We start from the raw sequence: 14790 nt of genomic DNA, 5'->3' as shown, positions 1-14790 counted from the left end.
AACGTCGACTGTGCTCAATGAGGACGCAGTCTGACCTCCTTAAACGGGATTTCCGTGAGTTCCATAAACTAGCATCAGTTGCATGTTTTGCATGTTTTTGACATATGCTTTACTTGGTTTGCTTTTGAATGGATTAAATCTGAACAGTTATTATTTTTTTAGTATATCTAATTTCTTTATGGCAGTCTTTAGAAACAATAGATTACAAACCAATAAATTCTACAATAATTTCCCATCTTCCCAAATTCCTGCTTTGCAAACTCTAAAACCAGTTTACCATTCCCTCTAATTAGATTAAATAAAATTGAGCAGTCAAATATCATGACCCCTGTCATACATTTATCATACTATGCCGCAGTAAGCTAACTTTTTTTTCAAATTTTTCAGGAAAAGAAGAAAGTCCGTGGATATCCACAGAAGTACCAGTTGCTCCCTAGCACGACAGAAATTGCGCTTAGCTTTGCCGATACAGAAAACACATGTACATGAACTTTAGAAACAGTCTCTTTATGAATCTATTCTACATCGTATAATACTAACATTTGTTGTAGTGTCTCACTGGTCAACCTCATGCTGCTTTAAGGGCTCAATATGTCTATCATTTTTGCAGCAAAGTAATAAATGAGTAAGGCAAGCGACTCTGTGTCTACATTTCGTCTTGATTTGGATTGTGAATTGGTTAAAGTTTCAAAATCAACCTTACAGCCCGGTGTCAGCCGCTTTAGACCGTGTTTAAATTTGGCGCCGCACGCCACCTGCGGCTGTGTGATGGTACTGCAGCTTGGTTGTCATAGTTTTGTTTACCCACTTTTGGGTATGTGTGCACCAGGATGTGAACATGACGGCAAAAAGAAAATCGCTTGTGTTATTGTGACGATGTAAGAAACCACAAACACTAGCACTCCTTTTCTGGTTTATTTGTAAACGTCTGTTGACTGTTAATTGTCCTACGGGACCCATATATATAATATATGGGTTGCTCATACAGTACCATCTAATATAGCATGTATATGTACGATTTGGAGATATTTTTCGTGCAACACATATCAAACCGCAGCGAAACGCAACGAATGCGGAAGTAACTACGCCACCGCAGGGCAAAAAAAGTCAAGGGTCTGTAAACCTGATTAAGACTTCAAATTATTTTAAAATATTCTGTAAAAAGCCCAGGAGGACAAGCGTTAAGAACTTTCATATTAAAAGCTAGGTAAAGACAGTGTCGAAAATCAAACCCTACTCCCTGCTTGACCTTGAGCCAGGTGCATTGACCCTCACAAAGTTTCTTTCGGGGTGTGACGCGGGCTAGGTACAGCCGTTGATTTCACCTAAAGTACAACAATGGACCTTTTTTGGTTGTCCAGCACAGTTATCAGTTTAACTTATGTTAACATGACCAGTTCGACCATGTCGGTGAAATGGCTGTATTTTTTTTTAAATCTTTTGACCGAGATATGCGGGATTATAAGAAAGGTCCACTTTGCTATATTTAACAGTGAAGAACTAAGACTATGTGTAGAAAATAAGATAGAGAACTGAAGAAAATAATAAGAAAACAGAAGAAAGGAAACTTAACCTGAAACACCCATGCGGAGATATACCTGGGTAAAAGAATCATACCAGGTGAGAGACGAAGAATGAATGGGGTCAAAGTGCACGGGAGATTCTTTTTTTGGAGCCAGGTGGCCGTTGACACAGACCGCACGGCCGAAGTACCTACATGTAAAAAGCCACAGATCGAGTCTATCATTTTGTGAAAAGTGGCATTTCAAATGCTCCTTGAAATAGTGAATGTGAATATTTTATTTGCTAGGTTAATAAAATACCATGAAGAAATACCAATCATTTGTTATGTAACCCACGGTTTAACACCAACAGGGTTTCGTACATGGTTTAACTGGAATGTATCAAGTGTAAACCAATAGAAATACACACATATATGCCACCGCACTGATAACCCTTCATATGTAACTACCGAGACTAGCCGAAGTCACAGCTCTGAAAGGGGATACATACTGTTGTGATTGATTATCAAGAAGATGTGTGACTTTGTGTTGTTTTTATGCGTATACTTTTCATTCGGAGTTAAATGGCGATTTTTTTTGCTGGACACCCATACTCTAAAATGTGTAACAAACAAAAGAGAAGAACCCACATCCCCCCCCCAAAAAAAAAACAAACGCTAAGATTGTCTCTACTTAGCCTTTAGGAGCAAAGGCTTTGGCTTTAGGAACTGGAACAGACGAATGTCTTTGATTGCTCGCAGATAGAAATCACTTAAACGTGTATTTCAGGATCACTGCCTAAGTCAACGTTAAACACCGCAAACACGCGAGGACGTTTGAATGGGTGACCCGAAGTAACCTCGGCGAGCGACCTTTGAGGTGTCTGGTTACCGGTAACCTTTTGGTGCCGTACTGAATTGCATAATATGCCTATTCACGATAACCCAATTATCAAACGTTGCTGAGTGTAGATTGCACTACAACATTGACGGTTCATATATATTCACAAATGGGTGTGAGCAAAAGGATCCACCACAGCAGCGAACGATACAAAGTAGCTAGAGAGTCTACCTTGGAATAAGTAACAGGTAGCTCTTAGGCTACTGGCAGCTCTTTGGAGCTGTTGTGCACCTATAAATATATATTTTAAGCGAAGTGCATCCTTATATTACCGGCATTTAGTTTGAAAAGCTAGTGTTTAAGAAAGGAATGGCAAAGGAGTACTAGGGGATGCAGAGGGAGGAGGTCATGAAACTGTTTTAGGGGAAAACCATGACGTTACAATGTAGCTGTTAGCCTCCCTGGCGGACACCTGCCTGGCCCTGTTGTCTAGCTAATAACATGCTGTTTTCTGACTACTCGAGGTTTTCACGAATAGCTCATAGTCTTATACAAGCCACCAGACCTCTGTAATCACCACAAAGCCCCGAGAAATTGGACAACAATACATAAATGCCAAATGAGTACGCCGCACAAACGGAGCCTGTAACGGTGCTTTATTGTCCACTGTACTTTCATTTTCGTAACGTTACCGCTTGTCTGACTATTGTCTACCGTACCAACAACCACAGGGAAAGAACATACAATCCACGCGACCATGGTCAACATGTATTACCAGGTGAAGAACGTTATTAGGGAATTTTATCATGTAGAGGTCAAATCTAAGCTTTTAAGTGTGCCGTTGTCGTCTGCAAAGGTGAGGCCCGGTCAACAAACATGGCTGCACAATGTAGCGGTGTGACGCAGGTACAATATATCTGCACCGTGTTGGACTTACTTTGTTAGTAAATAATCATTGCGCGGTTTGACTATTCAACGCATGTCCTATAGGATCAACTACAGACTAAAACTATCGGTATTTAAAAGTACCTACCTACCATTCATGTCGCCGGTACCATATATAAACATAAAGGTATGGAAGCCATCTTGAAAATGCACCTGTCGACAGCAAAGAAGTTTCGATGCCACTCATTTCCGAGAAACAACTGACAAATACGGAGAATTATGCGTAGCCAAGTTTCGCTCCTATTCTTTTAGAACTCCCAATAGGAATATACATGTGTGAGCCTGGACGTTTGAAAAATGCTCATTTTACAACGTATATTTTAACCTAACAGATGATTTTTGTTTAGAACGTAGGCCAGTGTCTAAGCAGGCAGCCATTTAATTCAATGAGGCTATTTGTTTATTAGAATTCTCCACAAGTATACATTTACAAGTTGCCCTCCCAGACACTTCAATGACACAATGCATTATATACAAAATCTATGAGTGATTAATGTAGTTAAAATTTACTGCTGTAAAACATAGAATGATTCTCCTAGTCTCACAAAATTTAGCTTGCTCAATGTTTTCCAAATCCTTCACCAATGGACTCCATTGATCTAATGATATAGAATATCCCGTTTAAACACAAGGGTTTAATATTTAGTGAACATTGTCTTTAACAACTATATATTGAGTGAATTTTCTGTACCGTTGTACTGGCCAACACCCATAGTTTGTCTTTTACGATGCTTATATGTTTGCAAAATGCTGTGTTTTGTAGGTACTGTGAAAAAAGTGTGAAGTACATTTATCCTTTTGATTAGAACACAAACGTTTTGTACAGATGTCTCCAGGCAAAATAATGCCGAACATCTACATACCGGGAAAGAAGGACAGGGCTATATATGATAATTCCTGTCAAGAATCAGCCACCAACTGATGCAAGACTGCAACAGTTCTGTGTGGAAATAGATGTGGGGTGGGCATGCCTGTATGTATTTTGGAAATGACGACGAAAACCTTGCCCCCATGTGTGCTCTGTAAGTTTCACTTTTGTACCTTCAATTATTTTGCTAGCCTAAGGTAAGAAAGTTGATGGTGAATTATTAAAATAATTGTATCGCATGGTACAATTCTAAAGCCCCCGTTGCTAAGTTTAGATTGTAAGGTAACATTTACGGTTCCCATTGTTTACATATATTTTGGCGAAAAGGAAAGCTTATGCTTAATAAAGCTCTCTTGCACATGCATGAAAGAGAAAACACAACAAGCCTGGCTTGAGTTGTTAGTTCTCTAATTATCATAATGATCGTAAAAACACTATAAAGCCGTCGTCCTGCTATAAGTCTATCTTAGTAAAATGTTACCTGTAAACTTGCAGTAAACAGTGTTATATTGTGGTGACATCTGTGTGAAATTGTACGAAAATTGTGTTCGGGTGGGGTAGGGTGGAGGGTGACATGACTTTTTTAATGGGAAAATTCTAACGCTAGCTATTAGCCTCCCTATCGGCCTCATGACGGCTGTTCTTGTTTAGCGTATGATTATACTGTTTATTGAAAGGTAGGGGTTTTCTCAAAAAGCTATTGTGCCAGGCAATCCACCATAGCATGGTGAACAGCAAAAAATCCCTAGCAACCGGAAAAAGGGGAAAATGTGCAAAACATTGTGCCGCAAACTGAGCCTGCTACACAAGATACGGTGATCTTTGCCCACAGTGTACATGTACAAGTGGATTCATTTTCAAGTTAACGCTTGCCTGGCTATTGCCGACTGTACCAAAAGACACAAAAGGAAAGAACCTTCAATCCACCTGACCATGGTCAACATGTATTACCAGGTACAATAACATTTTAGGGACTTTTGGGGAAGGTATTGGACAAGGCTAAGCTTTAAAGTGCTTAATTTCCGGGCACAAACGTGAAGCCCCGTCCGTACACAAAAATGGCCGCAGCGGTGTGACGCAGGTACTAAAAATTGAGCACCGTGTTGGACTTTGTTCGTAAATAATCATGGTACGGTTAGACTATACAGATATTTCCAACAGGATCACCTACAGACAAAAAGAATCGGTATTTAAAAGTACTGGCTTAACATGAATAGCTGTAGTACCCAATGTAAAACAAAACGGTACCGGTATGGAAGCCATCTTGAAAATGCACCTGTCAACAACAAAGAAGTTTCGATACCACTCATTTCTGAGAAACAACTGACAAGTACGGAGAATTATGCGTAGCCAAGTTTCGCTCCTATTCTTTTAGAACTCCCAATAACAATATAGTACCTGAGCGAGCATGGAAGTTTAAAAGATTCTCATTTTGCAACCTATATTTCAACCTACAAGATGGTTTTTGTTTGAACGTAGGCCAGTGTCTGATATTCATTGTAAGCAGGCAGCCATTTAATTCAGTGAGATTATTTGTTTATTAGAATTCTCCACAAGTACACAATTGAAAGGGAGTGCAAATCTTAAGCATGTGATTTTATTAATACGTTTACAAGTTGCCCTCCCAGACACTACAATGACACAATACATTATATACAAAATGTATGAGTGATACATGAAGTTAAAACTTAGGGCTGTACAATATAGAGTGATTCTCCTAGTCTCACAAAATTTAGCTTGCTCAATGTGTTCCAAACCCTTCACCAATGGACTCCATTGATTTAATGAAATAGACTATCCCGTTTAAACACAAGGGTTTGATATTTAGTGAACGTTGTCCTCACAGGCATAATTTTGTTACATGTACAAATGATACAACTATATATTGAGTGAATTTACTGTACCGTAACCAAAACCCATAGTTTGTGCGTCCTTTACAACGCTTACATGTTTGCAAAATGCTGTGTTTTATATGTTGTAGTACATTAGTACGAAGTACATTATTCATTTGATTACAACACAATCTTGTTGTACAGATGCTCCAGGCAAAATAATACCGAACATCTACATACCGGGAAAGAAGGACAGGGCTATGATAATTCCTGTCAAGAATCAGCCACCAACTGATGCAAGACTGCAACAGTTCTGTGTGGAAATAGATGTGGGATGTGCCTGTCTGTATGACCTGTACTTTGGAAATGACGAGGAGAACCTTGCCCCCAAGTATGCTCTGTAAGTTTCACTTTTGTACCTTACATTATTTTTGCCACTTCATGGTGAAAGATCATGGTGCATTATTACTATTTAGACATTCCAAATTTCTATACCTTAGATCTAATGTTAGCCTTTTATTATTGGTGTAACTTCGTTCTAGTACATTGTACATCCCTACATTTATCCCCGGGGAATGAACATGCAATAAAGGTTCCATATTATTTTATCACATGGTACCATTGTATAGCCCCTGTCACACATTTAGCCGAATTTGGTGTCCCGAACACTATCCGAACTCCCTCCAAACATGATTAGGAGTAGGTCGGCAGCAAGGTCAGTTTGGTCGACTAGTGTTTGACTACTTGTATGTTTCAAACATACTGCTGTGGACAGGAGGACCGACTATGGCCGATGGATTGGCCTCTACCAGGCTTCAGGAGGCGGCTGGAAAGATTAGAAATCGGCCAAATAGAGAGATAACATGCCGTGGGAGTTTTTCTGCTGGGAGAGAACAACAGCAGCAAAATGTTCTCTCCCAGTAGACCGACTCACCTGGCATGTTATCTCTCTATTTGGCCAATTTCTAAACTTTCCAGCCGCCTCCCGAAGACTGGTAGAGGCTACGGATGGATGGCGTTCGCGGGAGTAGGGGGGGGGGGGAGGAGTGCTAAAATTTGACTCAAATTTAATAGTGGTCATGAAGTGAAAAGAGGTAGGATGTGGGCTAGCTGTTTGGGGAAGTATGGCGTGCAGTCGATGCCTTTTATTCTATTCACAATATTTACATGGTCGTTAGTCAGAAGTGAAAGTAGAACTAGAACTTATCCCGACCTGTTCGTGTTGCTAAATAAACTGAGAGTACTATAGCTTAAAATCTATGCTCATATTGTCTTAGACTAAGCTAAATTCCTTTTTTTCTAGCCGATCATCAAGGAGAATCATTGATACCCAGTCAATCCTATACCGCATCTTCGTACCCACTGACAACGACTCCAAAGTAGACAACGTGGACTTTGTTCCTTGGCTGTGGTAGTGAGTATTCAATATAGAGCGTTGTTATTGAAGTCTCGGTTCGCCCAGATAAATGCAGTAATCCTGTATAATATTCGTAGGTTAGGGATATTTTTCACATTGAACGCGTAATACCGCAGCCAAACGCACCGAATGCGGACGTAACTATGCCACAGCAGCTCAAAAGACGCCAAGGGTAAATGGCCTGATTAAAAGATCGAATAAATCGTGATTAAAAATGCGTAATAATGTCAACGGGACAAGAGTTAACTCTTTTATATGTTATACACTTATTATACTTTTAAATCACTCTGTATAAATCAATGTATACAAACCTACGGTAAAGTAGGTTTGTATATAACGCTGTGTCAAAGTTCCCCCTGTAAACAACGAAACCTAAAACATGCTGCACGTTTTGTTGCTCCTGAATAGTATCTATTTACACTCATTTGAAGATACAGTATAGGGACAGAATGGTGCTATGACCTTTAGTGAACATGGAAATGCCATTGTCTTCAAAGTATCAATTACAGCCTCATGTACTCGTATCACCTTGCAGAGGTCACTTAACTCAACGACATGGGACCTCTGTTCTAAACTAAACAAAACAGATATGGGAAGGCGAAAAAACTGAATTTAAGAAACTTCTTATAATCTAGAAAAATCTCATAGGAATTTTATCGCTGGACTAAATATACAAGCTTCTACCCTCTACCGACACTGGCTGCCACAAGCCAGGGGTAGTGTCAGTGGGAGGATGACTAGACAACATGCAAAACTTGACCAATTGCCAGCGCGCACAGAGCGGTACAACAGAAGTACATTACCGTACCTTGTTCACATTTTAAATCATGAATAGTCTGTGTAAATGTATGATTTTAATATGATTTAATGACTGTTTTTACAGCACGGAATGATGATCAGGATTTTATTTCACTGTCTAAAGCTTTTATTCACGCAATTCAGCCTTGTGGCTGCCTAGTGATGGAGCTGTATTGTGATTTGTGTTTGAAATGAACCAATGATATAAATGAGCAGTCGTTTTTTATGGAATGTGGTTTGTTTTGTAGCAAGGACAACAATGGCTGTGACGTCACCATTCTGTCCAGCCTATGGTTCAACAGCCAGGTGGGAGTGGACAACATCATCATGGCGCCGCTCGGTCAGGAAGGGGTCGTGTTTGTGGACATGGCGTACACTGTGACAAAGGTGAGATTTCTTTGTTGACATAATAACACACAATCATTCACTCTCATAGAGACAAAAATAGGTGGGACACTTGGCTGGGTTCCAAGGTAAGTGTGGCACTGGGCCACAACAACCAACTTCGGGCAAAGCACAAGGCTGTAGTGGCAAGTTGTATTATCTTTTTTCTTTGATAATTTAAAATGCTCACATATGAACTTTGATAATTTTTCAATTTTGATTCATGATAACAATCAAGAAACAAATATGAATGGGCTTTCTTAGCCATGAAATTTAGGCCATTGGGGTCCTACGATCATATTCATTATTATTGTTGTTTACTGGTTTTATTTTTCAGTTTTGGAGTTATCCATGTGACTTTGTGTACTGTTGTCACTAATTATTGTATGTTGTCGTTCTTGCCATGCTTGTGCTTTCTACTGTTTTTTTTACAAAAAATGAACTTGAAAAAAAAAACAAAGATGAATAAATAAATCAAAAAAGATACCACTGACTATAATTTGTTTGTGTGTTTTGCATAACCAGTAAACAGCCTTTAGACGCAACACACTGATTTTGTACATGTACAAGCTGTATTGAATTTAAAATTTATAGTGATATAGTTTAACATTCATGCCTTTTTTATGGAAAGCGTGGACTGAAACTTACTGTCGTGATGGAGATGGAGGTAAACAAACAGAAAGCCATTAAGGACATCGCAAACAACTTTCTGAAGATACCCATGGTATGTATTTCTGTCACTGATGGGAAATGTTTATTTGAGTGACCCTAAATAATTTTTGTATTTTAAATTTTGAAAAATATTTGCCTTAAACCCAATGCGCTTATTTCAAAGACAGCATAGGTACTATATATGCTATAATATAATCCTAAGTTTTTATTAAATATATATCAAAATATTTTGAATACACGTGTTATGTTGGCAAAACAAAAAGCAGAAAGATTTGTTTCAATCTTAGACTGTACGGTTTTTTATGATACAAAACAAAACAGGCAAAAAGAATACTTGACTACAAAATGAATTTTTTTTCAAATTAGCAGGTTGGTTTGTTTGGTGTTCTGGTTTATTTTCAACACACATACCACTGCAGCCTTACATGGCTGATTTGGGGCACGATACACATTCATCATGAATGGTTCAGCAACTCGACAATGAAAGGTAAAACACCATTATTTAACCTTGAAATTCTGCAGCTGAACGGTGTGAAGTTGTCCTTTGTTCTTAGATCTCTGTCATGTAGGCTTCCACCTTTAGGTGGCAGCCACCTAGAGAAGGTGAGGGATTTATAAGCTATAGGCATTGCAAAGCTTACACAGAGGTTACGGCGTCTCAGGTACAAGGATGTAAGTGACAGTTGCTCTTTTGCTCTGCCATAACTTACAACGTAGTTTCTGTCTAGGATTTTCAGGGTGACCCGTTGGATCAGCTGGATAATCAGTTGGAGAACAATGGCCTTGAAGAGCCGAACACTAGTGACTCGCCTTTGGAGACCTCTGCTGTGCTATTACAGGTGATTATGGTAATCTCTCGTGATATGAAAAAAAGTAAATGAAAAGTAAATCTATTCAGTTTCTTTTGTTTGAATGTATTGATTGTATCCATTCAAGCTGCTTACCACATGATAACTTTTCCCCTTCCATTTTCAAGATTTCTATACTGTGTAAATTTAAACACGCCTGAGCAACAACACGATAATCGTCTTAACCTTGCAACAAAAGAATGAAGGCCATATGTCGTACCCTTTAGAAATGCACCCAGGCAATGGCTGACGTGGAGAAATGTACCGATGACAACTACCAGATCGTCACGCAACACCTGGACGAGCTCACCAACAGTTTTGGTGACGGTGCAGTCGACCAGCAGTGCCAAACTATGGCAAACAGCCAGGAGAGTCCTTTTGATCAGAACGTTGGTGATGAACAGGTGAATATCTTCTCTCTTTTGTTTGCATTTTCAACGAACTATTGTCTTGATTATGGCTTCTTCACCAAGGATGATGCAATATTTTATCCTGCTGTAGGTGGCGTCGTAGAGCGTTATGCTTCGCCCACCACCTATTGTATTGGGCGTCTTCAGGTAAGGTGGAAATGTATGCGTTTATATGCATGGCGCTTCATGCTACAGCGCTAAACAGTAGAATGTTTTTTTTCTGCAGGTACTGGCTGATGAGCTTACAACTAAGAAAAGTCAGCCTGAATCACCAGGAGAGGTCCAGTACATCATGCGGGTGCGTAGTATTTATTTTGATTATAGCAATAATGAAAAGATAGGTGTCTACACATTTTGACAAGGAAGCTTATATGGCAACACTACATAAAACAAAGACCGTGATATGAAATGGAAATGTCATCCGTTGATATAGTGTGTTTGTATGATGTACTATATGCTTAACTCCAGGAAGTCTAGCTGCATACTTGATTCTGTACTTGTATGTTTGCTCATGGAGGTTAATAAAACACCTAAAGCACCATCCGAAAGTATCTGTACATACAGATTATTTAACGCAGTGACTTAGCATACTTTATTGTAGAAGTCCAACAATGAAGGTTTTCTTTTATTAGGCCATGTTGATTTTATTATATGGATGACATCCTCTGGGAACCCCAAAACTGATGCCCGCGTGCGAATAAAAAAAAAGTTTTGCAAAAAAAAAAGTTGCTTTCACTATGAAATCTACGTGGTCATGAAGGTTGAACAAATGGCACAGAATATGTTGTGGCGAGTAATCTACTCTTCGAATTCATTTCTTTACATTTTTGTCTTTTTTCTTTGATTTTGGCATTCTACGACATTGGTATCGTTTCTAAATGTTTTCCTTGCAACTTATGGTATATTTTTGCTCATTTAGCAACTGTTTAGCACGATTTACAGTATGGTTGAAAACTTTTGTTTGGAAATGGCCGAAAATTCATGCGTGCGCGGATGTCATCCATATAATTAAATCAACATGACCTTATTATACCTGTTACCCGTGTGTGGTTACACTCACAGTATGAATAACATGTGAGGGTACAGCAAGAAAGCGTGATACAATATAGAATTTTCACCTTTTCTTCTTTTATGAATTCCTATTGAAATGTCGGAAATAACCCCCACCCCTATTCTGTAGGTTCTGAAAGACCAGCAGCAGATGCGGGATGAGAATGAGCGAGAAACTGCGCAACAGAAGCAAAGGCTGCAGCTGCTGATCCACGAGGTAGAAAAGCTGACCATGGACCAGCAAAACATCCTGGACACTATCGCGAAGGAAGAGCAAGACCCAGACATTCCAGATGAGACGAAGGGAGAAGCACGTGAAGAAAGAGTCGACCGTCTTGACACGTATACTCCTCCTATACAGGTGCCTTTTTTTTATTATCGAATGAATGCATGAATGGGTGGATGAATGGATGGATGAATGAATAAATGATTGTGTCTTACGACATTGTCGCCCAGCATATATTGGCTTATAAGACACCAATACAGAAGTCACATGATTGAAACATAACTAGAAAGTAAACATGAATCCACGTCAAAGGTCAACAGTCATCAGGTTATCTGAGTCTTTTTTTGTTTTAATTAGTAATAGTCTCAGAATATACAGGTACAATATTTTCACATTATACAATAATCTGTTGTCTGATCTATGCTTCATCATGATCACGATTTGACAATGCCACTTTGTTATCTATCAGGACACTGATGCGCACAACTACAAAGACCAGCAGATGCTCGAGTTTCAGAACCATCTACAGCGGAGGGCAGCCAAAAACACAGTCCCGCAAGGTCCGTCCCCTTACCTTTATATTAACACGGAATTACTCCCATATAAAGAATCAGAGCTATTGTTAAAATGAATCCAAATTACCTGTAGATAGCTGAACAACGTGTGACTGCTACAGGGAGACAGCTCAGGAACAGCAACATATTCACTTTGCCTAAAGCTAGGACTCTACGCTTGAAAAAGTCTTTTTTACGTATACATTGTGCAGTAAGACTTTACAATGAAAAGTGATCATGGTTGATATTTCAAAACCAATGTCTGTCCTTTCCTGTTGTAGATTGAATGGTGTTTGTAAATATTTGTATATAGTGTGTCTCTGTTTACTTGACGACTTCTTCTTTTTTTTTAAATTTCAACCAATTGTTTGTAAAAAAATAGAATACATAATTCAGGGGTGCATCAGCATTCCATGCTTTTGTATGATTTTGTCTGATTGAATAAAATTGAAATTGAAACATATGCGGCTCAATTTACAATAGTGGTTTATGAGCTCAATATTAAAACATTTTACAGTCTGTCTTGTGATGACTCTCAAGTTATCTAGAATACGTTATTTTTTAATAACCTGTATTTCATTTGTCCCCCAGCCATGGCCACGTGTTGTGGCACCCACCAAGGGGATTCTGGAGTCTGGAAAGGAAAGCCACCATCACCAGCTAAAAGAGAGGTGAGCAACACTTCGCTATTCTGACAATGATTCTTTTAGAATTATATTAATTTTAATGTCAATGTATCTATAATCAATGACATTTTATTTGCTGTGACTATCATGAAATAACTATATAGCCATAGTGCTTGAATATCCTTGCTGTATTATAATACTCACAATCAGCACGTCGGCAGCACATAGCATTTCGGCAGAATGTCTAATACAAGGTTGTATTCGCTCATATAAGGTTAGCATTTCGACAGTAGTTTCCAAATGTTGTGTCGGAAAGCATATTCTCTGCAACAGGCAAAATTCTGATGCAACGTTGACCAAAAACCCAACGAAAACGCGAAAATACGGGGTTCTGCACAGGCGTAGTACGTTCTGCCGACGTGCTCTCATAATCTATTCCACAGTGTAAACAAGTATACAAGACCGATACAAGACCGTTTTGGAGACAGTATACCAGTCAACGACACTACACGTCAATGTAAAACAACAAATAAACACAACAGTCTTAGAAGTAGCTAAGATGGTACACGATGACATCACATTCTGATAATTCGTTTTTATTCTGTCATTTCATGTCGTGAAGACATCGTGTGTCACAACGCTGGTCCACTACAAGAAGGCCGGGAGCACCTGGAGTACCATACACCTGGGCCATTGCCGCATCTGTACGGAGACCATCGCAGTGCTGCAGCACGGCGCAGTGTGTCAGGAGGACGGGTGTGCCACCTGTCTACAGATCGCTAGCGAAGTGGCCCAGCATATCGCCGGGTGCACCCGTGGTACACAGTGTCCCCTCCCTATCTGTGTCAGGGGTGTCCCCTTGGGTCTGGATGATGATGCGGGTGCGGGTGAAACGCCCGTGTTCGTGGGCCTGGTGCGTCTGTACCTCAGGCGCACGTTTCCCCTTTGCTAAAGCATGAGTATGCCCTCCCGATCAAAGTTGAACACCCAAACAAGGTTAATGGTAGGTCGGGGGTAAGGTCAAAATGTTAAAAACTTCCGGGTGTGAACAGGAGGTTCAACCATGATTAGGGGCTTGTTGATTGGTATTCGGCGGGGGGAGAGGTATTCGTGGCGTATTCCTTTTTACCTCCATGAAAAATGGAGGTATTGTTTTTGGCGTGTCTGTCTGTCTGTATGTATGTATGTATGTATGTATGTATGTGTGTCTGTCTGTCTGTGTTTCCGCAACATTGTGGTCAGCATAACTTCAGAACGCCTTTATGGATTATGATGGTATTTGGTATGTTGGTTAGTCTAAGGAAGACAAATGTCAAGGTCAAATATGGGCCTCGATCCTGGTGGATGACCTTGGTACTGCAGCAGAACTTCCGGTATTTGCATCTTTTGTCCTGAACATGCTATGGTCTTGATATTTTGGTGACGGATTGCTTTTCCTGTCAGAAATAAATGGTGTGAGTTTGGTCCCCCTAGCAGCTTGTTCTGGAACTGCAGGGCACTTTCTGGCGAAATGTTTAAAAGCCAATAAGTCCAGATAGGAACAACATATTTTCATAATTTTTGGTGTGTAGGTAGCTGAGAGAGAGAGAGATGTACATGATTAAATGCAAATTATGCAAATGAGGACTTTATTTGCATAATTAATGAGTAAATTCTATAATTACAGTGTTTTACATTATACTACTTTCATACATGTAATGTATGTAACCTATGGCAGGCAGAACATCAACAGATACTAATTATGCGAATGATGACCTAATTTGCATAATTTATGCAAAAATTCTATGATTTCTTAATGGTGAATGATGGGAATGTCAT

General features: G+C 39.5%; 1 protein-coding gene across 1 annotated transcript; it reads left to right on the top strand.

Annotated features, from left to right (window-relative positions):
• The first annotated feature begins 6194 nt into the window (after nt 1-6194).
• On the top strand, nt 6195-14178 carry LOC109468281. Its single transcript, XM_019766536.1, has 11 exons — nt 6195-6387; nt 7291-7401; nt 8451-8589; nt 9218-9310; nt 9987-10097; nt 10334-10510; nt 10743-10814; nt 11697-11927; nt 12262-12352; nt 12938-13017; nt 13595-14178. The coding sequence occupies exons 1-11, from the start codon at nt 6248-6250 to the stop codon at nt 13922-13924; spliced, it is 1575 nt and encodes a 524-aa protein (XP_019622095.1). The 5' UTR covers nt 6195-6247; the 3' UTR covers nt 13925-14178.
• The last annotated feature ends 612 nt before the right edge of the window (nt 14179-14790 follow it).

The sequence above is a fragment of the Branchiostoma belcheri genome, unplaced genomic scaffold, assembly GCF_001625305.1.
Source record: "Branchiostoma belcheri isolate BF01 breed outbred unplaced genomic scaffold, Haploidv18h27 scaffold198, whole genome shotgun sequence".
NCBI classification, from domain to species: Eukaryota; Metazoa; Chordata; class Leptocardii; order Amphioxiformes; family Branchiostomatidae; genus Branchiostoma; species Branchiostoma belcheri.
Note: the sequence above shows the minus strand (reverse complement) of the source record. Positions and strands in the feature narration are given on the sequence as shown.

What these genes read in the sequence shown, in the direction of transcription:
- LOC109468281 (XM_019766536.1), top strand. Translation starts at nt 6,248, where the DNA reads ATGATAATTCCTGTCAAGAATCAGCCACCAACTGATGCAAGACTGCAA. An exon ending in TTTGTTCCTTGGCTGTGGTA is followed by an intron (nt 7,402 to 8,450) that starts GTGAGTATTCAA and finishes TTTGTTTTGTAG; the next exon opens with CAAGGACAACAATGGCTGTG. An exon ending in CATCACCAGCTAAAAGAGAG is followed by an intron (nt 13,018 to 13,594) that starts GTGAGCAACACT and finishes CATGTCGTGAAG; the next exon opens with ACATCGTGTGTCACAACGCT.